Here is a 24,791-nt window from a genome sequence, read left to right as displayed (position 1 = left end):
TGTAAGGGTGTGCAAGATCCCGAAAACGTTGGGAATCCACTGTTCGGGACAGATCGGGAAGAGATCGGGTCGGATCGAACAGGTCCCGAAAATACCTTAGAATCGGAAATCTCAGGATTTCCCAGATTTTCGAAAACCCAGACAAGATTTCGAGATTGATTTTGTTTCATACGACTATAGTTTCGACTACAAATAATTCTTATGTGTCATTTTATGCCTTAAAGTCGAAAGGAAGGAAAGTTATTTTGTGAAAGAAGTTTGAAAAATATAGGTTCTAATCAAAAAATTCAAAATTAACCTCGGAAAGATTTTTCAGTATCATTGCCAGGTTAATTACAATGACAACGCAATCTGTCTTCCTCAATATGCTATAACTTTCGGTTGAAACGTTTTTTTTATATTTCTCATATCTCCCGATATATTTTCCTAGAAAGATTAAAATGGGACACCCCATATATGTGCTGCTTAAATTTAATGAAGATATTTATTCATTACAAATGGTTTTGTATGCAATAATACATGTTGTGTATATCACATTACTAATTCGTACAATATATGATTCCATAAGGTACAAGTCAGTGGTAAAATTTCCATACAAGCAGTTGATACTAATTATAAGTTCAATATTATTTAATGTACTTACTAAATTATTGTACATGATGATAAAAGTTCGGGAAAACGTAATTGCTAAAATCATTTCACACTACTTCTTTATTATAATAACTTTCATTTCATTCACAACAAGAAAATTTAGATTTATTTATTATCACTATTTCATTCTGAATACATAAAGAGTATAATACAGTAATGATCACTTTATTCAATAAACATATTAGTAATTATATAAAATAATAAATTAATTTCATTTTTCTTCTAATTGTTCAACGCATATAAATACAATATTCTTAAAATATTCTTACGCTTTTTTAGATATTTATCATGATCGAGATAATCTTTTGTTAAAAATATTCCATCAGAATCAATATACAGTTGTCTGTCATGAAATATATATTAAAAGGCAATTGAAAATAATCTCAAATTATTAAGTTTCGTGTTTAGCAAAACTAGTAATCTACATTTGTACTGTTTGTAAAAAACATATGAAACATTAATAACAAACTTAATTTAAAAAGTAAATACGTGCTTGCATACTTATAAATATTTACTTATTAAAAAAATGCTGACAGATTTATACTAAAACACAAAGTCATTTGTATTACTGGAAAGTATTTCACTTATTACATTTCGTATTACAAAATTTAATATGTTATGTTAATATTTTCATGTAGTATACTCTATATAGCAACTAGCATTTGAACTTCAACTACAATGACTTAATAAACCAAGAAAAAAAAAGACCTATTATACTTTATATATAAATTTTGAAATAATTTTAATCATTAATGATATGTATTATTTACATATCAAAGAAAAAGAACCAGAAACACCTCTGTAACATTTTTCTCTTACAAACATTATATGAGATTGTTGGTCTTAACTATCGGATATCTACTAATCATAGAAAACATGAAATATACATAACTTAGATACGTATATACATAATTGCAAATGATAAAATATAATCAAAGTGCTTCTTTTTTATCATTTTTATCATGTTGCTAAGAATCATGATGTTTCCAGCTCATCAATTCATCTAACACTCGTACTAATAAAGGATTTCCACCTAGACATTGAATCTTTTTCCTTACTTCTTTGTCCATGTCTTCCAATACGGTTCTTGTGTAGGCGAAAGATCCAAACTTTTCTAACAAGCTAACACAATATCGTTTTACCTCGTTATCCTTGGTGCGTTGTCTAAGAATATCTTTATTAAGAATGATTAAGGAATAATAATATTCAAATATATTTTAAAAATAACATCTCTGAGTCAAGGATACTTAATATCTGTCTGTCTTCTGGATGAGTCCGTAAAGCATGTATAATGGGAAAACTAAATTTTCCTTCTGAGAGATCTTCGCAATAACTTTTATCAAGAGCATACTATAAAATTTATTAATATATATTACAATATCAATTTATTCATTAGATCTAGAAACTTACCTCTTTTAGGCATAGGTTACAGTAATCGTCTCGAATTTGGAAGTAAAGTCCTAACATACTAACTAAAGATACGTAATCTTCTTTAGAGTCAGAAAATAATTGCATTAATCTTATAGCCATATTAAAAAGCCCACCAGTTTCTATAAGAAAAAATGAAAAAATATGTTATTGAAATCACATGAAATTAATTAACATAAATTACATAAAACTTACTTCGGATTATCATTTGTTTATACGCTGTTTCAGAGGGACACATATAATTATCTCTCCAATACAGTTCCATACCCTGACCTCTATGAAGTTCTAATAACTGCTGCAAATATACTTGTGTACCCTAATATCAATTTTAATATTATTAAAATAATTTTATTAATATTAAAATCTACAATAGGAGAATTTTTATACAGCATATTTACCTCAGGATGATTTAAAGCCATTACTTTTTCTAAAGCGATAAATAAACCATAATTTGAAGCATTTATTGTACTTGCTACACCATAAATATTATGAGCTACAGGAATGCCCCTTCTTAAAACTGAATTATCTTGAATGTCATCAATTCTAAAAATATTAATACACAAATATTTTGTAAATACTACAATAATTAATCTTTTCCTCCCATTTTTAATGTAATCATGGATAAGAGGAAAATATCGAAAAAAATGGGAAGATGTTGGTTGATATTTTATATTTTAAATATCAAAATATACGTGATTTGTAAACTTACAGGAGACTGGAGGTATGAAGTAGCTGTATAATATCTCCGACAGCGTGGAATTTATCTTGCGGTATTTTTAACCAGTAATTGAAAGCTTGTATTAATTTGGCCCTGATTTGTTTCCCAGGAATTTGGAGAATGTAAGTAAGTGGTAGCAATAATATCTACAAAAGATTATACTCGCTTTAAATTATTAAAACACGATCATACGCAATATGATAGTATACGAGATTCATTCTTGTCATTTTGACATATTTCTTAACCTCATTGTCCATGATTCATAACGAAACATAATCTAACCTCATCTTCTTCCTTGTCACCAGAATGCGAATAAGGTGTCTTCTTATTTTGCTCCATAATATATTCCAGCACAGTCTAAGCCTTCAGTTAAATCGTGACTATTCGACTAAATGCGATCACTTAAGACTAACGCATACGAGAAAATCAATTACACTGACGAACCTATCGAGCTTTCGCGTGCACAAAAGCCGATATCCCGATACTTACTGTACGCTGCGTCGTCTGCTACGCGATCACGTGTTGTATTTGTATACAAGATCCAGAAGTGGAATTACATAAGAACTTTTGTACTTGAGACCTAAAAATACATGTATTAATATTATAATTTATTTATGAATTAAAAACCTGTTTTAGCATTTTAAAATAGTAGTATACGTAGTTTTTATAATTATTATGTTCTACTTATACAATATCTACAAAAAGTATTGGATCGCAAAGTAATCGCATTGCATCCGTTAATATTTTGAAAACTAAGCAAATTGTGACTATATCTTTTTCTCAGGGACGCTCGTTCAATTCTGACAGATTATTCAAGAAAGTAATCGAAATACGTTCGAAATTAAGAAATAATGATGCTAAAATTCTGCATACATTAAAGATGATTTTAATTTCGTTAGTTATTCCAATTTTAAATAGAAAATAATATTCAATAATTGAAATAATTTAATATATCTTGCATTCTTACTTTACAAAAATTTGCAACATGGGTTATTGAATATCAGAAAGATCATTCGCGCGAAGAAAAAAATATATACTTTACCTCATTTCTCTTCTGTGCGTATAGTAAACACTAAGAAAGTAACGAAATTAATGAAGCAAATTGTATACATTTGGACTTTTCAATGTATGTGGTCGAGTTGCAATTACGATTTGATTTAAACTCTTGTAAATAGTGGAAGATACAATCAATCAATTTAATATTTCTTTGTATCATGATCGGAGACACATTTTACCTTACATTTTGACCAGTTATTCATATTATTAACGTTGGCTATAACCAATGGGCATCGTGGATCATTACTTCACTTTCCTACCGCTTTCTCGAGATCGCGTCTCCCTGCGACTGGAAAAAAATACAACAATGTATATAAGATAAAGAATATAATTTTGTGTAAGAAAAAAGTTTAATCAAATAATCGTTAATAAAAATATTACTATATATATATATATATATATATATTATTACCGGAAACCCGAGATTTATATTTTTGTTTTACAAATTATTTACGTAAATATATTAAAGATGTATATTTACGTAAATAAATATTTATGCTTAACGTTTTTAATTACTTAATTTAAGTTCTTTTCTCTATTTTTGCGTTAGAGTTTAGTCCAATTATAGATTATATTTTTTGTTTTTATGTTTATTTATTAAATAAAATCAAGGAAATTGCAAAATCACAAGAATTTTATGAAAATATTGTAAATGGATTTCAGAAGTTAATAATGCCATCATCTGTTAATTTTATTTTCAGCATGTTTATTGCAGTCTCATTGAAATAAAATTCACGAACAATGTTATAAAAAAGGAAATTGTTCTTCAATGGCTCAATATCTTTGATATTGTAGTACGGGTCATTCTACATATATATACATATGTATATGAAGTTCTCATTACATTTTTCTATTATTATTAATAAATTTACTAAAATTATGAAAGGTATTGATATCAACAAAGTACCTTTCATTTTTAATTAAAATTTTACTTGTATAACAGATATTTGTATAAACTATATCTTGACAAGTGTCTTGTTAATAATTGATTTTTAGGTGTTTATAAAATAATTTTGAAAAGATTCTGGACAAGTGCGTTACGGAATAAACAAATGGGCCTTTATATTGAAACTAAATAATATTTATTGTGACTAAGATTTAATTTAAGTACTACGGCTACGACTGTTAAATTGAAGGACTCTTTGGATTATAGTCATTTATTGAGATATCCCCTTTTTCCAATTATCGTATTTCCATAATCTACAGACCTTACTATATATGCTTCTAAATTACCCATATTATACTACAATAATTCCATTTTCCGATTTAATATATTCCAAATTACAAAAAGACATTTTTAAACAAATTTTAACTTCTTAATATTTCCAAACAAACAAAATACAAGAAATACAGTGAATATTTTTCGTATAAAATAAAAATAAGAAAGATATTATCTACAGAATTCTCATTTCTTACACTCATATAAGAAGACTGGATTTGTATTTTTATCCCTTTATTCATTTATATTGTTATGTGTTTATATCTTTATACATTGTTTATGTTTTGTGTTTTTATATTTATATTTTCATGCCTCTATACGTTTACATTTATAAACTCAAGAGATTCTGACTTTTCTAGTACCATAGCTACTAGTACTAAATAACTCAATAAAATAAGTCAAAATAACTTTACGAAGCCATTGAACACTTAATCCGTCGTTATTCGTTGACAGTTGCCTGTAACGGTTATTGACTCAGGTGTTTGTATTGGTACGCACTTGATAAAGATTCTTTTAATATAACGTTTATTGCCCAAGAAAATACAAATTACATATGTTACATTCTCAATAAACAAATAATTTCAGTTGAGAAGTGGCTCTGACAAAAGTGTCGTTAACGCGACGGCACGACGTAGTCATACAATATTTGGTGTAGGATCTGTATATCTTTTACATTACAGTAATTGATTGCATTTAAGCTACTCATAAGCGGCACTTTTATATAATATTGTCTTTTTCTCTTCTCTTGTCCTGAAAATGTGCTGATAACATTGAACATAATTGATAGCTTATTTTTTATTCTTGCAAGGTTAAGAAAAGTGAGGGTTTGCGAAAAGAACGTGAAGGGGAGAGGGCAGTGAAGGGGCAGAGGGCGGGGAGAAAGCAGTGGGGTGGGGAAGAAGCAAAGTGGAGGGGGAAGAAGCAGAGTGAAGAAGCAGAGGGAAAGAGGAAGAAGCTTGGGAAGGGATAAGAAGGAAAGGGAAGTGGTTGGAGTAGTTACTCTTTGTCAGCCCATTTATTTTACTGGTAGATACTTTATCAACTTATTATTCTAATGGCAAATAATCGTTGTTGTTACATTCTTTCGAGTCTTGAACAAACCTGCTTTTGTAATTATGTTAAAAAGTGTCACGATTCAAACTATTAAAAGCTTATTATTGTTCCTGTATAAAAAAGTGTTGTAAAATTACAAAAAATTATTGAAAAGTAAATTTTTAATAAACAAAAAATGAGTGCATAAATATTTCTTTCATTATTGATATAATTTGACATCAAATTAAGGTACAAATGTATTTTTTTTTTCATATTTTCTATTCAATAAATGTGTTTAAAAATACTCATGTCTGTTTTTATTGCTTTAAATATAGTTAAATGTACGTTCAAGGAGATGTTGCAAATATTTAATTATTTTTAGTGTTATAATGTAAGGAAAAGCATTCAGAGAAAGGTACCCGAAATCATATTTTTTAAAACTTTGTCATTTTTTATTGGAATATTCAAACTGAAGTTTGTGCAGTATCGATTTTATAGGGTTTTCATAAATATCGCGATTTTATAAACGGAATAGAGTTTCAACTTTGGATATTTCAGAACACAATTGTGACAGGTATTCCAAATAATTCCTTAAATATGCTAGTCATGGTTTGCATTGTTTGCGCGTTAAGAATGGCCTAATGACCATAACTGACCATTCAATCGTTCGATTCTCAACTGTCTTTTATCCTGAGTGTATTTATGATGTTAGCAGATATACGCGTGGCATTGTCCTTGATCACGGTAGCATTATTTTTTGTTACGAACGAACACGTGTACGGTAACCTCGCATGCAAACCTCCACGTACAATTTCGCCGCGCATACAGGAATATTCACCTGATTGGAATGCACACCTGGAAGTCACGGCATATTCATTTGCCACAATTCAATGGCTACATCAAAAAACAAATTACAATACTGAGTGATTTATTCTTATAAAAAATAACTATACAATAACTTACAAAAAATCTTACTTAATACATATGTACAATTTGCACCAACATATATCGCTGTTGCAACGCAATAATGACGTAATTGCAAATTTATAAATTTTAAGGTAAGTATGTTACTAGTCTCAGATATATCAGGATCTAATCCCTTCAGTATGAAAGTTTCATAATTTTCCGAATATTCCAGACCGCTGATGGCAGTAAGGCTATGAGTGCAATAGCAACAATTTATCCTGCAACAGTTTTATCGATCTCGCTCGCATCAATCAAAAGTTCAATATCTCCTTAATAACGAAATAGTCGCGATATTAAATGCGCGCACGTCCATATAAACGAATGGTCCTTTTCGTAAGCGACGTTGAGTGTTACAGAAATATTCGTTATTGCTGTTGCACTCTGTAGTAATATTGACGTAAGTGTTAGTTGCATCGCAAACATTTATTATGATCAAAATAATATATTTATTTAAAAGTAACTATAGAATGCAAACAATATTGTTTATCAACATAATAAAATATTCCCTTCGTTGTTTAATTATAAGCTTAATAATAAATGAAATTAGTGTTTTCCGTCTCCTGAAAAATCACTGTTTTGCAATTGCGTCACTGTTAAACTTGAACGACGATATATAAAAAGTTTTCATTATTTGAGTAATTGTTTCTTAACTAGTACATAACGTTTTCTCTGCATTCAATTATTGAATTTCATATCGTTTCTTTTCATATAGTTTCTAGAATATAGTATGCTTATTTGTGCGTAAAGTTTAATGCGAATATAAATTAAAAATTTATTTGAACTCTGACTAGTTCACGACGTTCGTTTCTCTTCGGAATACACACTTGTAATTCGTTCAACGTGTGAAACGTTCAGAAGTTTCGTTTGTTATATTATATACAACTTGACATAATTCAGGTAATTTCTCGATTAATTTAACTTCAATGTAAACTGGTTTTGAAATACCTATATTGGTAATGAATTTATGTACAATTATTGGATTTCATTAACCAGTCATGATAACAAAATAGATTTATAAATTGTTTTGCGTATTTACAGACTGAAAGACCTAAAAAACTATATAATCGGGTCATTTATAATTACAAACCTAATTATAATATTGAACATTCATACAAATCAGTCATGTTTGACGAAATAACGCAGGTATCAATTTTTTAAGAATCAAATTTTAGTATTCTGTACTTGATTCAATAAAATCTTTCGAACTGAATAATATTTATTAGCTATACTTTAAAACTGTACACGATTTTTATTATTTGAGAATAATTGGCGAATGTCAATGGTACCCACTGTACTTAATATACTATTATGAGTAGATCGTTTACAATTTCTCCCCACTGAGATTGAGTACATTATAATACGAATGATCCGGGAACCTATCTAATTCGATGTAATCGGTTTCGTCGAGTAAAAGGCCTTCTGCTAAACTGACGAGTTCCCCAAAGGATGGCCTGCATGCTGGATCTTTGTCCCAGCAATAATACATAATGTTATAAAGTTCTCTCTTGCAGTGTTCTGGCCTGTCTAGTCTGTAGCCCTCTTTGATTCTCCTCATTACCTACAAGAAAAGATTATATGTCAATATATCTTAATTAAATACCTATCCTAATCAAATAGCTAGTAGAAGTATTGTATACAAATATTTAAAAATTTCTTATAGAAAACACTGCAAATGCCAAGAAACAAGTTTTTCAGGAGGGACAAAATCCTTAAGCATTAATGTAATCCAAATTGACAAAACAGAAAAATATATCTGTAGAAAATCCTGTATGTGCCACCTATGGTATTAGCTGTAAAGAAAGCTCAATGTTCTATGCATTTATATAGACGCTATAGACAAAAGTCAAGAAACAATTAACTAACGTTTATTGACAGTTATATTTTTCTCTATAGAGACAACATTGTGATGCTATCTTTCAGCATTGCTAGTAACTATTTAGAACAGGAAATTGTAGTTAAATTCCATACTACAGTATTTTCATTAGTATTTTTACAATTAGCACATTTTCCAATAAAAATTTTTCAATTTTAGTACTTTCTTACTACAGCACAGTGTTTTCTACAAGCATTCTTCATTTGAGCACAATGGAAGCTCTATTATCAAAATATCAGGATATCGATTAATGAAAAATTTTGGAGGTAGTCCTTTCAAAGATTGAAAAATAAGAATGGAAACTAAAATTATTAAATTCTTATATAAATTTTATATTTTTCTTTCAGAAATTGTTATATTTTTATTGTAATTTTGTTTTATATTTGTGTCTTTGTTTCTTTTTATTATTAATATTAACAAGTCAGTTGAAAATTAGTATTATTTTTTCATGTGAAGACAAAGTTATTCTATTATATGAAAAATTCAATTATTCCAATAACGTGTTACTGGTATATATTATGGTATATTATATGGTAATTAAATACACTTTGATGATTATCTGATAAAAGTAAAATAGAATGAAAATAAAACCTATACACTATGTGTGGAATGTTTAGTACGTAAAATATTTTTAATGCTAATATTATAATTAACTTTATATTTACTTTAAAGGTGAAGTACTTCCTAAACTAATATAAAGGAATTATATAATTCTAAAATTAATATTTTGGGCATTTTTTCACTGAAATTGGTTTAATCAAAATTGTCTTGACTGACTTAAGACAAACAATTGTTCATCTTTATCTCTCCAGTATAATACAATATTATATGTATTTACAGTACACAGCATGAGTCATAAACGCATGTCCATATTTCAGGAGGTGAACCTACACACAGATAAAGCAATGAACATAGGTTGTGTCGCATGCTCAGAAGCAGTAATAGGATAAACAAGACATTCTGCATGACATAGCCATCGAAACAATAATCAGATAGTAACAGAATAACCGCGTCCAATATACACTCGTCGATAACCCCTCCAGAGGGACCAAACCTTAGTATAAAAACCCTCCCAAATCAGCACTCAACACCTTTTTTGTTATAACACTCTGAACCGTCACTCTGTTGGATTCGTACAATAAATTTTACTACCATATCTAAAGTTCAAATTTTTTGATGTGTTAAATTCGTGATTTCTTGTGTTTCTTACGTGACATTCGCATATACCTTAGCTCTCGAATTATAGACAGCTATTACAGAAAATGTTCAAAGAGTACGTCTCGTGCCACAACATATGCCACTGTACATCTTAACATTAAGAATTCCACATTCCATACTCGCTCGAAAATACCAAGAATTCTTCAAATAGTCTTAAATCTATTTTGTATCCGTCTTCGCAGATCATTGTACACCTGCGTTGAATACACAATAGATTCGAAATGGCTTCAGAAACAAAAGCTTAATGGATTTAGGTCATGACGGCCATCCACCTCAGCCTATCCATCACTTCGCGAAGAAGCTGAATATTCTTACGGTAAAAGCGAAACAAGAGGAAAGCTCAGAAACATTTTATTTAATTATTTATATCTAATTCAAAAAATATGGTGCGTAAGGCATGTGTTCGTATGACGTTTTTTGCTTATTCTACATTTGCGTACATTCACCTCTTAAAGTATGGGCATGCATTTAACTCATCCTCTACATAATATTCTAGAATTAAATATGTATAAAAATACGTGTATTGTACATTTTTTTTCACACGACTGAAACAAATGATATTTTTTCTAAACTTTTACTAAAAAATGTAGTACAAAATGTGCCCATTTTGGCATCATTCTCGCAAGACAGAATTTAGACTTCTTTCGCATAAAAAATTTATAATTTACACTAATTCCATTCAACCTATTGATAGTATATTTTATTGAGATAATTTACACGTGTCTTGATCTTCATTGAAACGAAGTATCAAATATTTATGCGATTGTTTTCATCAAAAGTAAATCCACTCCTTCAACGTAATCACACCAAGCGGAGCTACATAATGGTAGATTAATTGACAAATATTTGATCTTATTGTTTAGAAATTTTTAGTTGAAAAAAAATCTTTCGAATTTTAATAAATTCTGAAATAGCGTACCTCTGCGGCGGCTAAGCCGGGATAAGGCGTAGAACCCAGCGTTACAATTTCCCATATTAATACCCCAAAACTCCATATATCCGATTTCACTGAAAAGATGTTATCGTAGAGACTCTCCGGAGCCATCCATCTTATGGGCAGCCGACCTTCGGACTTCCTTTCGTATATTTGATTAGCAGCCACATCTCTGGCAAATCCAAAGTCTGCGACTTTGCATGCACGATTCTCGTCTATCAGTATATTTCTCGCGGCTAGATCTCTATGTATAATTCCTTTCGAAGCCAAATATTCCATACCCTTGGCTATCTAGAATATGCAAATAGTACTTGAATATAACATTCATTAATGTTTGCTTCTGAAATGTAGTTAATATTGTAATTATAAAAATGACCTGAGAGATCATATATTTAGTTGATCTTATTTTTTATTAAGCTATTAAGTATATTTAAAACCGCTGAAAAGTATTTACTTTTAATAATAGATTCAGCTAGCCAATTATGTTTTGTTTTGTTCTTGCGCTATTAAATATAATAATATTCTCTTTCATAGAAATAATGTTTTTCTCTTACTATTAGATGTATTAGTAATTGAAGAAATACATATTAGTGTTTTACTTGTATTAATCGTACTGTGACTAAAATGAACAACCTGAGTTACAGCATGGAATAATACAAATAGAAAATAACATATACATTTTTAAATATAATAATTATAATAATTAAATTTAATATTCAAGGTGCATATTCTTTACCGGAAAAGTTAGTTACACTACGGATTCGCTTGAAGGTTCGAGATTTGAGAAAATTTGGGCATAAAACGGCATTCGTGTAACACAGTTTGAGAATTGAGGAAATCCCTGTACAGAGCGGCACGCAATGAAAATTTTTAAGTGCAAGCGCATTTTAAATTTGCGTACGGGATTTTTGAATATTGAAATTTCAAATTTGTTTTTAGTTGGTGGAATATTAACGTTTTGCTCCTCAGAGTTTTTTCGCTGTAGAGTAGCAGCAACTAAAGGTTTCTCTAATAAAAAATCGATAAAATTGTTTAAAACTGATATAAGTAGAAACCATACATAAATTAACAAAGCTCGGAAGATGAAGACATTTTACCAGGAAAAGAAGGCTCTCGTTTAATAATGTTTAACAGTGATGAAGAAGAAACTATTGCCTATGTAATATTGACATGTAATACTTTTAATTAATTACTGATTGTTTAATAAGCATATTTTTTTTAGTTACAAAAAGAAAGTAGTATATTTTTGTTAATTTTTGGAACACCTAACTTTATTTTTTCTATTAATTTCTTCTTTCGTATAATACGGATTCGCAAAACACGGGATTTTTTCAGAAGATAGCTATCGTATTATACGGAGGATCCCATTCTTAGAATTTAATAATGAGTTACGTATATGTAAATTTTAACCAATAGGCATGTATTATGTAGTAAGCTTTGTATGATAAAGATATATAAAATTTGATTTATGTATTTTAATAAACATAGATGTTATAATTATTATTCATTTAAATAATATTTTTATTTTTTAAATATATGATCAATTCTGACTCATTCTTTACTACGTAACCAACTCTACAGTTGGCTCCTTTTCTAGTTTCTGATTTCCTATCCTATATCTCATAACATTTAAAACGATTTAAAAAGTTAAAAAGTAATATGTAGTACAAGGATGTTTATGGAAAAATCTTTTTACGTATATATAAATAGTATTCAATAATATAAATTATTAAATTACCAATAATATACTATGTATATTTATTGTCACTCTTTTTTAACTTCCAAATTATTTTATTTTCAGTTTCTAAATACTGTACCTATGTAACCAAATCAACGTATTAGCTAATCAAAAATCAGGAATGGAAAGAAATAGTATATAAGAAATAGTATAGAATAGAAACGTATATACAAAAAGTATTCAATAATATAAATTATTAAATTACCAATAATATACTATGTATATTTATTGTCACTCTTTTTTAACTTCCAAATCATTTTATTTTCAGTTTCTAAATACTGTACCTATGTAACCAAATCAACGTATTAGCTAATCAAAAATCAAGAACGGAAAGAAATTAATTAGCATATTACGCACATAACGCCATTAACGATATTTTCATTTCTATAATTAGCATTTAAAGTGATTATGTTCCTCTTATGTAGAAAAATCAAGTTTTATTATATCTTTATCAAATTTTTTATACAAAATAATTCATAAAATTGGTATTCAAAGATGCATGTTATTAAAAAGTTCTCGTTTGAAGAAACAATTAATATACAGGGTGTTCACAATATTCAGGACTAGTGCCTTTTTTCAAATACTAATAAAATTTACTAAAGATGAAATGTGGAGATGTTCTAATGTTTTCTATAACAAATATGATAGCATAGGCGAACTTTTTCTTGAGAAACGAAAATGACCTTCAGTTTTTTAAGTGGAATACTATCTACATGTTTTTATATTTTATGAAAGAAACTGTCAAGATAAATTCAATTGTGCGGTATTAAGATCAGACAAATCTAGAAGTGAAAGAATTAAATCGAACATTTCCTAATGTTATATTTATTAATATGTTTGTGCACTGTTTGTTTTCTATTTTATCCATATCGTTTATAAACGGTTTGGCAGTTTCTCCGCGTGTAGAATTTATTTATTTAATTAATAATTTATATAAGGAATTTTATCTGTTAAAAGATGATTCGAGAAATGTACTCGATTTGTTCCTAGCAACAGTCCTCCGGTAATCCAAATAACACATTTATAATACATATTTTCAACTCTATTTTTTAAAAAAATAAGATCTATACCATTTAAAGCACTTGCGACCATAAAATATTCTCTTCCGTCTATTTTATTAAAAGTTTCTTCATCATCACTTTCATTTTTTTTTATCAGTATCATCGTCAGAATGTTTACTTTGTATATCTACGTCATTGAAAGCATTATCGTATTAGTTTTTATCAATACATATTTGAGTATCGCTTACATTCGTTAAAATTAAAACAGTTTCACTTAGTTGCCAGATGATACAAACAATTGATATGATTGAATCAAATATATCCCAAACGCGACAATAATCCAATTAATGCTCAAAATACAAAACAGTACTATTATTTTATCTCCTAAACGTATATTTTATATTGACAGAAAAGCATGAATTGTAGAATTTCCTAACAGTTGGAGAAACAACAATTGAAACAATTGCAAGTCACGGATAAAATGCGATTTAATAAAATGTTATACCTGGTAAACGAATCCAGTTAAGTCCCTGGACGTCAATCCGGGTCCACCATGATTTCTTTCTTCTCTAGATGCTCTTAGAAAGCTCTGCAACTTTCCACCGCTTACGTATTCTAAAATCACGAACATCGGTTCGCGCTCTGTACAACAACCTAACAATCTGACTACGTTGGGATGGGGATCCAAATTTTTCATGACTCGTAACTCTTGTGCAAGATCTAGCCGCTCTCTTTCAGTGGCATTTTCTTTTAATGTCTTCACCGCCACAATAGTTGCTCCTGATTTTCCATCAATATCTAAGGCCTCGCATTTCCAAACTTGACCGAAGCAACCCTCGCCAAGAATATTAAAGACCTGTTGAACAAGATTTGAAAAATAAGGAATTTAGTTAATTCTTAGATTGCAGATATTATGCATTTATTGCATTTCAAGTTATTAATAAAACCTATACAAAATATTATTTTCAAAATTGTTACAGTGTTTAGACATTAATTATTATTATAGATCCCATTTCTTTAGCTATCTCATAACAAAAAGTGGATTTGTTGCAGCCTTTTAATCGCGTAGTTTATATTCTATACATGCATGTAATTATTAGAAAATGTATTAAGATCAAAATGTATGAAAATAACTTTATATATCAGGAACATCGAAAATATAAAATACAATGTATGTATTTAATTTCTGGGGCATCTTATGAAACAATTAAATTTGATTGATTTTATTGTATATCTTAAATTGTAATTTGTGGGACAATGTAAATTTGTAATCAAATAATTACCATATTTGTTTCGAAGTGAATTTCTTCTAAATTGTTATAATTACCAACCTTTAATCGGTGCCGTGGAAATTCCCACTTGTCTTCTTGTTTATTCTGTGCACTTTGATTCTCTTTTTCCCAGGGTTCATACCGATTGTTATGCGCTTTTGGCCCTCGCCACCTTTTTAAGACAAGCGATGGATCGTCTGATATATTTGAGACACTGACTGAAGCTTGTTCTTTCTATGCAAACAAATACAAGAAAATTATTGTTTCGAACAGTTCTAAAAAAAATTGTATTCAATTACTTCACTTCTTTTACAATAAATTGATCATGCATACTAAAACTTGTAAATGTTAACGAATAAATTATTTTTTAATTATTGAAAAAAGAATTGTTAAAAGATTTATATAAAAGATAACTATATTAAATTATAAAAATATTTGAAAAATGTATAAAATATTATATTAAAGATTTATATTATGAAAAGTGTGTCCAATGTTTAATTATGTCATTATTTCATGTACGATCCTTTTCATAGTATTAAGATAGACTTCTGTGTAAATATATGCCGCAATGAATAATAGTATTTTACAATGTCGATAATGTAAAATATTATTACAATAATAATACAAAACTAAGAATTTGTACAAAATTTATTTATTATATATACTACATTGTAACATGTTTGTTAAAACGTATAATAAAAGTTATTTGAAAAAAGCATAAAAAATACTGTAGTAAAAATACAACAAAGGGATATTTGAAATAAATATAACAATTTCAACTAAAGATCGTTAAATCTTTTTCACACTATTGCGTTTGATCGAAGCAATTTATCACTTCATTATAGATTAACTCGAATTTTGGAATTTTTATTAATGTTCAGAAGAAGATCATGAAACTCATACAATTGACAAATTTTTAGGTTTTTAAAGATCTAATGCATGATTCCCTGTTTCAATTATGTGAAAGATTTTCTTAAAACATTAAAAAATCGTATTAAAAATATTTGTTAAAATGAGAGCAACGTAAAAATTCAAGAATTGCAATAAGATAAAATTTTATATTTTACTATACACCTTGAGCCTGAATTTAAGGAGATTCTATGGCTCGATATGAACTAGAATCAAGAATAACAGAACTAAATTAACGCTTCGTTTTGAAGAGAATGAAGCTCGAACATATTTTGTCAAGAATTATCTCGAATACACGTATGCTTATATATATACTTTCTCAAAAACGAAGAGTTCAACCTAATTTTGATTTTTGTTTTACTTTGAGTCACAGAATCTTTCTAACTTCGCTCGTACTATGAATTTAGGCTCACGGTGTGTTTCCAACGATTTCATCTACAGAAGGTGTTTTCATACCGTGTCTTCTTTGGATTTCCGATTCCTGCAAAATTTGTTTCTGAGGGACCACGCACCCATACCGAGGCCCACGACGAGCACGCAGACCGCCATGACTGGTATCAACGTGATCGCTATATCTTGGGAAGGCGGTGCCTCGGCAGGTGCAATTTTCGAGCTGAGAGGCGGCCCCTCGACCTCGTTCTCCTCCATGGGCTGTTGCGGAACACCGGTGGTGCCAGGACCGGGATCAACCTCGGCCTGCTTCGCGTCTTCAGGCTGTAACTTTGTCGTTTTCGGAATACTGGGTGGCACAGCCACTGGTGACGGCGGTATCCCCAATTTACGGAATAATCCCTGTCCAGGAACTACTCCCGGTAACAATGGCGGGCGTCTTCTGACAGCAGAACCTACAGGGCTCCTGCCAAGGAAAAATTGGAATAGAGTTGAGCCACATCGGTCACCGAAACGTTTTCCAGTCGATTCAAAGATATTGTTAACGATCTGGAGCATGAATAATGGAACGGGCTACTGGTAGTTCTCTGAAAGGTCATACAACGTTCCTCGTGATTTATCGACGAAACTTTCTAGCAAGTTGGTTCTTGTAGATTCGTCCAAGTCTGTGGCTTCTCCGCCCTATCGACCACGGGACAGTTTAAGGAAAATTGTGGTGTTGGCTTGGAAGCACGATACAGATCGGTAATTTGAGGATTTGCAACAATGAGAAAGTAGTTCTGATACTTGGAGACTTGCTATAATTATATCGCGTAATATTGCAGAAGAACTGTATTTAATTAAATCATGAGTTTTATGAGAATGATTTGCATAAAACTGAAGAATTTTCATTCGATGATAAGATGAAATATAGATAATTCTTTATAATATTGATATCACTTTAGCTTGTAATTAATCAAGTGTATTATTATTATCACCTTAATCTTCCAACTGATAAATCTTCGATTGTAATCTAGTGAAACAGAATTACATACGAAAACCGCAGACGAAGAACAATTTTTAAATTCAATGTGCTATCAACGAATTTTACGTCATTTTTTTATCTTTCTGTTTGATTTTGAAATTCTGTGTTGCGTTCTTAAACATTTAAAAAGTATTAGTAACTTTTAAACTACGTATACAGATTAATATTAATTAAACTAAAGCAACTTAACAACTTCAATTAATATTATTCGTTTCTTAAGACACGTTCTTAAGACAGTTATTTAAAAGTTATTTAAAAGATTGTTCAAAGGACATATCTTCCAACCTATCATATTATTTTTTTCTTGAATTATTTCACTTTAAAATAATTGTTTTTAACCATTTAATAACGTAATAGTCGGGAGATCAATAAAGATGTGCATTCGATCTGCATCTAAATTGTATTTATTAGAAGGAAAAGAATTGTGTAGGTTTTATATTCAAAAATGCAAAAGTATATTTCTAGGAATATTAGCTGACTATATTAAATTTTGACTTGGCCTTTGTTGATCTAGTCAAATTACTGAAAAACCGAGCTGATCCTTATTGCAACAATTCCTTTAACCGAGGAAATTATAACGCAGGAACTCTGCACGATTTGAAATATTTTAAGATATTGTATTCTACTATAGTTTTTGTTTCTACTTATAATACGTTGTTACAAATTTAAAGAACGATTTTCTTTAATTTACAGCTGTGCTTTTAAAAAAGGACAACGAATTTAAATTCATACGATATATATATATATATATATGTAAGAGTTAGGTACTGATGTTGGTTACTAAAACCTATAGCTTGTGTGAGAATTGCATACTTTAAATTACAAGTATAATTTACGAAATAAAGACAATTGTATTTTATAATCTTAACCATTCTCATTTTTTCATCACGCGCAAAAACGTTTAGCAACATCGATAAATGTTTTTCTATCTTTGTTTTCTTTAAAAAAAATTCTGTTATACGAATTTATATGAATTCTTTGAAAATGGCGTAAAAATAAAAATCTTAAAGTAGAATAACCGTTTGAACTGCTGCAAATATATCGAGATTCAATCTACATTCAAAATTAACGAGAACAAAAATCTCAATGATGATAAACAAATATTAAAAATATTCTTCTTTTTGAGACTCAAAATTCTGAAACAAAATCCAAACTATCGGCAATAATAATAAATTTTGTGTAATTAGTGCAACTTTAAAGATTATTTTTAAAAAAATTCCAAGAATCAAAAATCAAACAGCAAAGTTAGCAAACGATAAAAAGATTCGGTTGTTATATCACTTCTGCGGATAGAGGCGATGTTCTGAGTGAGTGGTCGTGAGTGACATGGAAGATCGGAATTGGTTCATCAATCGATGCACAAACAATTTTGTCCTCGACGAAGAACCTACCTGGTCCAGTCGGGTTCCTTGGGACCCGAAGTGTTCTTAATAGTGACGTAGACTTCGGTCTTTGTCGTGAGCTGACCGTCGGAGACGGTCACGTAAAGGAACAGGTTCTGCCCTCCCTGGAAAGAAGAAACAAGAAACGTCATTCAATCCCTGAATGTCGACCATACGCAGCTTGTGTTACGTTCTCATCGTCTCGGACGGGGAAAAAAGGTGACCGTGCGTACTTTGCCATCATCTAACGACGAGATCTTGACCACTTAAATGCACCACCATGACATTGCGTGCTACCATACCATGACTTCTAATTAGGCGATGACTATAAAAAGTACGAAAATAAACAAACAGTAAAACTCTATTTATTTATAGAAACAAAATTTTAGTATCTAGTCACCTGAACTTTTGTCAATTGAATTCACTTATCTGAACGCCAACTCCTATTATTATCATATTATTTATTATTCTATTCTATTCGATTCCATAAAGAAATAAGTCGGAAATGTAGACATTTTTTCATAGAACACTTCGTGTTTTAAAAAATTCTATTTGAAAATTTATCAGGTACACATGTATCAGATACATGAAATCTTAATTAAACATGTCCAACCCCTAGTTTCTTTATAATAAAGCCTTAAACGAAAAAATTGTATTCTATTTTCACGTGTGAAATAACTTGTTGCTGATTAATTACGCGGGCTCAATCGATAATTGGCCGTAGTGATAAATATTGAATAAATTTCCAAATTTGGATTTGTTGGAAACAAAGCGCCGTCTAATGAAAAAAATGTTATTCCACTTATTTTTGTGCGTAGAATCCCTTACCGATTTTGTCATGATTTTTAGGCTAATTTATTAATGAAGAATATAAATTTATAAAATAGACAAAAATAGTAATATAATAAAAATACAGAAATATAAACATGATAGTCAAATAAATTGTTGATTTGTAAAATTAGTCTTTCTCTTGTCTCTCTTCTGCTTAACACCACATAACACAACAACTTTAAAAAAGTTAGTGAATTCAAACTTTTTGTTGGAAATTAAATACTGGATTTATAATTATATAATATTTTTTTTAATTTTAGTCTAGCATTTGTGTAGTCTATTTCATAGCTAGCTGTAAATATTTCAAAAGTAATTCTCTTCCAGGGTGATATACCGGTAGATATTTCTTATTCACTTTTTGGAGTAACATTGAACTTAAATTCTTTAAAGCTTTTAGACGATTTTCAATTTCAAGAAATAAAAAGATGCCGTAACAGCTGAGATCTGGGGAATTAGATTGGGGCATCATTACAATCTTCTTTGTAGTTCAAAATCTATTAATTTTTAGGAATTAAGCTGTTTAAAATATATATGATTTAAATATAATACAATATACTTTTGGATTTTTCCTGATTAAATATTCTTATTGACGTAAAATAAATTTTATCCCTGTATACTGACTATAATACATATATAACTAACGACTCACAAAACATTAATTTTTCATTATTTGAGACTTTCTTTCATTTAATTTCAAATTTTCAAAAATTTTGTTTCTGTAACTATCACCAAACACGGAATATATTAAATTTTATTATCCAAACAGGTATAAAATTTATTACAGAAACGGTACGTGTCTACCTTTATATTTAATCATTAATTAGATTATTTTTATCAATCAAGTAAATTAATTAAATATTATTTGAAAAAATATTAAGTTATATTAATATTGTTTCGTTCGTTATATTTCACCGACATTCAAAGCCGGTTAAGTTAGTTAAAGTCAAAAACAAAAAGCGTTTTACAAACAAAATTACATTTTATCTACAAAATTACATTTTATTTACAAAATTACTGTATTTGTTGCCCCTTCCTCACTGCACGGGCAATGTTATTCTTTGCCGAATTAAATCGCTAAATTCTCAGTGACAACAAGAAAACGCTATTTACGAATAATGGTGTAAAACTTTATCCAATAATTAAACAATATTTACTTAAGATGAAATGGGCTATTCATATATAAGAAAGGAGACTAAAAGGGGGCAAAAAAGGTAGTGTGTTTACAAACAATTTGAACAGGAAAATGATTAAGATGGATTAAAAATGACACTCACTTTGCCTTTGAGCGTTTCATTAACGTAGATAATGCCGGTGCTATTGTCGATAAAGAAAGGAAGCGGCGGTTGCGGACTGTCATTTCCGTTGTAGTTGTGTCCAAGAGGTTCCAAGCCATAAGTTAGCTGATCTTGTTCGTTGTCTTCCGCACGGGCTCTAGTCACCACACTTCCTACAGGTTCCGTATCCAGAAGCACCAAATTCCGATCTATCCACATTACAGGAGGTGTGTTGTCGCTGAACTGACTTTCTACAATGCAAATTAATTGCAAGGTGAGTGATGTTTCTTTCAATATCAGAATGGAATTGCATTAACACGGTGAAACAGACAATATAGCACATTTGTATGTATGTCATACGATATTTCACCGATAACATGCGACAACACATGTACCTTATGAATATTTTTAGTCAATTCTCAAACACCGGTCAGAAAAACAATGGCTGTAAAGATAAGATAGATTTATGTTTCGAAGAAACTTTCAAGAACTATTATAAAGATCATTTATGATCTATATTACTTTAAACAATATTTTTTATTTAGCTATATGTATAAATATATCTTCATATTATAGTAAAATTTTTATATTGTGTGTGTTTGTTTGTTCTGACTTACAAGTGTAAATAATGTTTATACCCATTATATACATTTTATATAATTTTCTAATTTTTTAAATAATTAAATTAATAAAATAACAACCTTTTGGGTGTTTATCTTTTAGAAATTTTAACTAAAACGCTATTTTACTCATACTCCCTATATATAGTATGTTACATCGTCATCCGATCGCCCACTGACATACCATGTATGTCATGACGTATTTTTAAATAAAAATTGTCTAAAATGTGTTTTTTTTATTCCTACATTGATTAGTTTCGCCAATTTTTTACTATAGATGCAGAAAAGTTTTCGGTCATTGTAAAGAATTTAAAATGTTAAGGTCGAATCCGTTAAATTAATTAAAGTATTGATTACGTATTTGGTTGATTGAGAAGCTTTATTTCAGCAAAAGGAATTAATTGCTTGTAAGAGCACATGTACGAAGGGCAAAAATTCTTATTTTTCAACGAAGCTTTTTTTTATGGAATTATAATAATCATATGAAAGCACTACTAAATGATACGAAATTTAATATATTTGGACTTAATAATTAATACGTAAGCGCTATAGTAAACACAATGATGTACAAATACTTTTTGTAGCCGCTGTATTTTACATATTCTATATTTTTAGTATATATATATATGTCGGAGATGAAAAGACAACGGAGCCCCCCGTTGGAATTACTTGGAAAACCTCAATACTGTAGCATTCACGAAATAACCCAGACACAGTCATTCGAAACTTGAGACAATGAGCTTAGGCTCGAGGCGACAACCGGTCGCCGAGCGTAGCTACCGTCACGGGATGAACGTTCCACCTAACAGAGAAGTTTTTTTTTTTTTTTTTATTGACTGTTTAAATTTTTACAATTTGTCCAGAAGGACATTTGGTAAAATATTATAGCTTAAAGAATAAAAATATAGCATGTGGATGGTTACCCCCAGCGGGGTTCCATCTTCCAGGTTGCCTATTGCATCTCTATTGCGAGGTCTGCGGGATGCTTCCTCTTCAGTCTTCTTTCTATTACGGTTTTGTTTGTTTCAGCAACCAGCTGGTTTGAGTGTGCTGCAAGTCTTTCTTTATACTTTTTTGCGTATCTAGCGATTTCCTCTTTGACTGTTGGAATTTTTAGATCTTTTCGTAGGTCTTCATTTCTGACGTACCATGGAGCGTTAACTATTGTCCTTAAAATTTTTGCTTGCTCTATTTCTATTTTGCTTATGTGACTCATTGCTGCCGTCCTCCATAGTGGGACTCCGTATGTCCAGATTGGTTTGATTATTGTTTTGTATATATTTAGTTTATTCATTGTGCTTAATTTAGATTTTCTATTGATTAACCAGTACATCTGCTTCCTTTTTGCACTTATTCTGTTTATTATTGATTTTATATGGTGCTTCCATATAAGGCGTGTGTCTAAATTTATTCCCAGATATTTGACTTGCTTTGTTTGTGCTATGTGGGCGCCGTTCAGTTGAATATCTGGTGTTTTTCCTTTTCTAAGTGTAAATGTTATGTGGTTGCACTTGCTGGTGTTCACTTTTATTTGTTTGTTTTGCAGCCATTTTTCTATTTTTGTAGTGTGTTCTTGTAGTAGTGCGGCGGCCGTTTCTAGATTTGCATGCCTCACTAGTATGGCCGTATCGTCCGCAAACGTCAGTGTTTTACTGTTGACAGTTGTTGGTATATCTGCCGTGTATAGTGTGTATAATATTGGTCCTAAGACACTTCCTTGCGGTACTCCTGCCTTGATGTCCTTAATTTCAGAGTATGCATCATTTATTTTTACTACAAAGGTTCTGTTGTTTAAGTAAGATTTGAGTAGTTTGTAGATTTGTTCTGGAAATTGCTTTTTGATTGTTTGAAGAAGTTTTTCATGGTTAACTTTGTCGAATGCTTTTTCGATATCCATAAAGAGTGCTGTGCAGTATTGTTTTGTTTCAAGCGACTGTAAGATTTCATTGACGAGTCTATGCATTTGTTCTATTGTGGAGTGTTTATTCCTGAATCCAAATTGATGGTTCGGTATTAGTTTTTCTTTTTCTATTGTTGGTTTTAAGCGGTTATATATTATTTTCTCTAATAATTTGGAAAACGCAGGTAGTAATGATATCGGCCTGTAGGATGCAGTTAAATGTGGGTTTTTGTTTGGTTTGGGTAACATCACTATCTGTGCTATTTTCCATAGTGTAGGAAAGTACTGTATTCTTAGAATTGCGTTAAATATTATCGTTGTTAGTCTTATTGCCTTTGGGGGAAGGTTTTTTAAGATTTTCCCATTGATCAAGTCAAATCCTGGTGCTTTACTTGTCTTTGTTGCCTCAATTAAGTTTGTAACTTCTTGCGCTGTTGTGCTGAGTATGGTGCAGCGTTTATCAGTTGTGTTGCTGGCATTTTCCACTTCTTCATTTGTTTGCCATCCAGGGATGCTGTTATTAATTTCATACGGCGAAAATATATTTTGTAGGTGCTTTGAGAATTCTTCTGCCTGTTCTTCGCTGGTTCTGGCCCATGTGTTGTCCATTTTTCTGATTGCTGGGATTGTTTTTACTGTTTTCTTAATTTTGTTAGTGACTTTCCATAGGGAGTAGTCGGTATTCTCATGCGCGGATAGTGATTCGATGAATTTTGAGAATTCGTTATTATGATGTTCCCTTATTTTATTCTTTAGTTCCTTTGCAAGTTTATTTAGGTTTTTCTTGTTTTCTCGTGTTCTCTGTTTTTGCCATTTTGCTTTCGCTTTTCTTTTTTCCCTGATTTTGTCTAGGATGTCCTGCGGAATAATTTTTGATTGCCTGCTATTTGTTTCATAGGTGGTGGTTGCCCACGCTGCTTCCTGTATTATTTCTGTCAAAGTTGCTACTGCCTGCTCAATGTGTTCAGGTGTTTTCAACGGGATATTGCAGTTGATTTTGTTTTCGATCAGCTCTTTGAAAGTTTGCCAGTTGGTGGTTTTATTGCAAAGCGACTCTGACTTGTTATAAAGTAGTGGTTTGCTTGTATATTCTATTATAATTGGTGTATGGTCGGAGTTAAGCTCGAGGCTGGTTGCTATTTTTAATTTGCTTACATTTAGCCCTTTTGTTACTGCAAAATCCAACAGGTCAGGTATTTTATTGGGGTCTGTCGGCCAGTACGTTGGTTTTCCTGTAGATAGTACGTTGAGGTTGCTGCTTCTAATGTATTTTTCCAATGTTCTACCTCTCGGCGTGCTAATTCTCGAACCCCATAATGTGTGCTTTGCATTAAAGTCTCCTGCCGCTATATATTT

At 30.3% G+C, this 24,791-nt stretch overlaps 2 protein-coding genes across 3 annotated transcripts in view; both read right to left on the bottom strand.

Annotated features, from left to right (window-relative positions):
• Window positions 1–455: 455 nt before the first annotated feature.
• On the bottom strand, window positions 456–3,296 carry Qm (geranylgeranyl pyrophosphate synthase quemao). 2 transcript variants are annotated; one of them, XM_072022506.1, is made up of 7 exons: window positions 3,043–3,296; window positions 2,789–2,943; window positions 2,478–2,622; window positions 2,275–2,395; window positions 2,062–2,201; window positions 1,899–2,001; window positions 456–1,825 (listed from the first exon to the last, which is right to left on the bottom strand). In XM_072022506.1, exons 1-7 carry the CDS (start codon window positions 3,052–3,054, stop codon window positions 1,620–1,622), a joined length of 882 nt encoding a protein of 293 aa, XP_071878607.1. In that variant the 5' UTR covers window positions 3,055–3,296; the 3' UTR covers window positions 456–1,619. The 2 variants fall into 2 exon arrangements, with proteins under 2 accessions (XP_071878607.1, XP_071878606.1); XM_072022505.1 differs by having other exon boundaries at window positions 3,080–3,295.
• A 3,719-nt stretch (window positions 3,297–7,015) lies between these two features.
• Window positions 7,016–24,791, bottom strand: part of Cad96ca (tyrosine kinase receptor Cad96Ca) — an 82,338-nt gene continuing 64,562 nt past the window's right edge. The window contains exons 2-8 of the mRNA XM_072014624.1: window positions 20,916–21,166; window positions 18,820–18,935; window positions 16,471–16,870; window positions 15,166–15,339; window positions 14,340–14,690; window positions 11,081–11,386; window positions 7,016–8,628 (exon numbers count right to left, since the gene is read on the bottom strand). Coding sequence (XP_071870725.1) covers window positions 8,392–8,628; window positions 11,081–11,386; window positions 14,340–14,690; window positions 15,166–15,339; window positions 16,471–16,870; window positions 18,820–18,935; window positions 20,916–21,166 — 1,835 coding nt within the window. The 3' untranslated portion in view covers window positions 7,016–8,391. The remainder of the gene's footprint in view (window positions 8,629–11,080; window positions 11,387–14,339; window positions 14,691–15,165; window positions 15,340–16,470; window positions 16,871–18,819; window positions 18,936–20,915; window positions 21,167–24,791) is intronic.

This window comes from Bombus fervidus, chromosome 2 (genome assembly GCF_041682495.2).
Source record: "Bombus fervidus isolate BK054 chromosome 2, iyBomFerv1, whole genome shotgun sequence".
Classification (NCBI taxonomy): Eukaryota; Metazoa; Arthropoda; class Insecta; order Hymenoptera; family Apidae; genus Bombus; species Bombus fervidus.
This window is presented reverse-complemented; position numbering and strand designations above follow the sequence as displayed.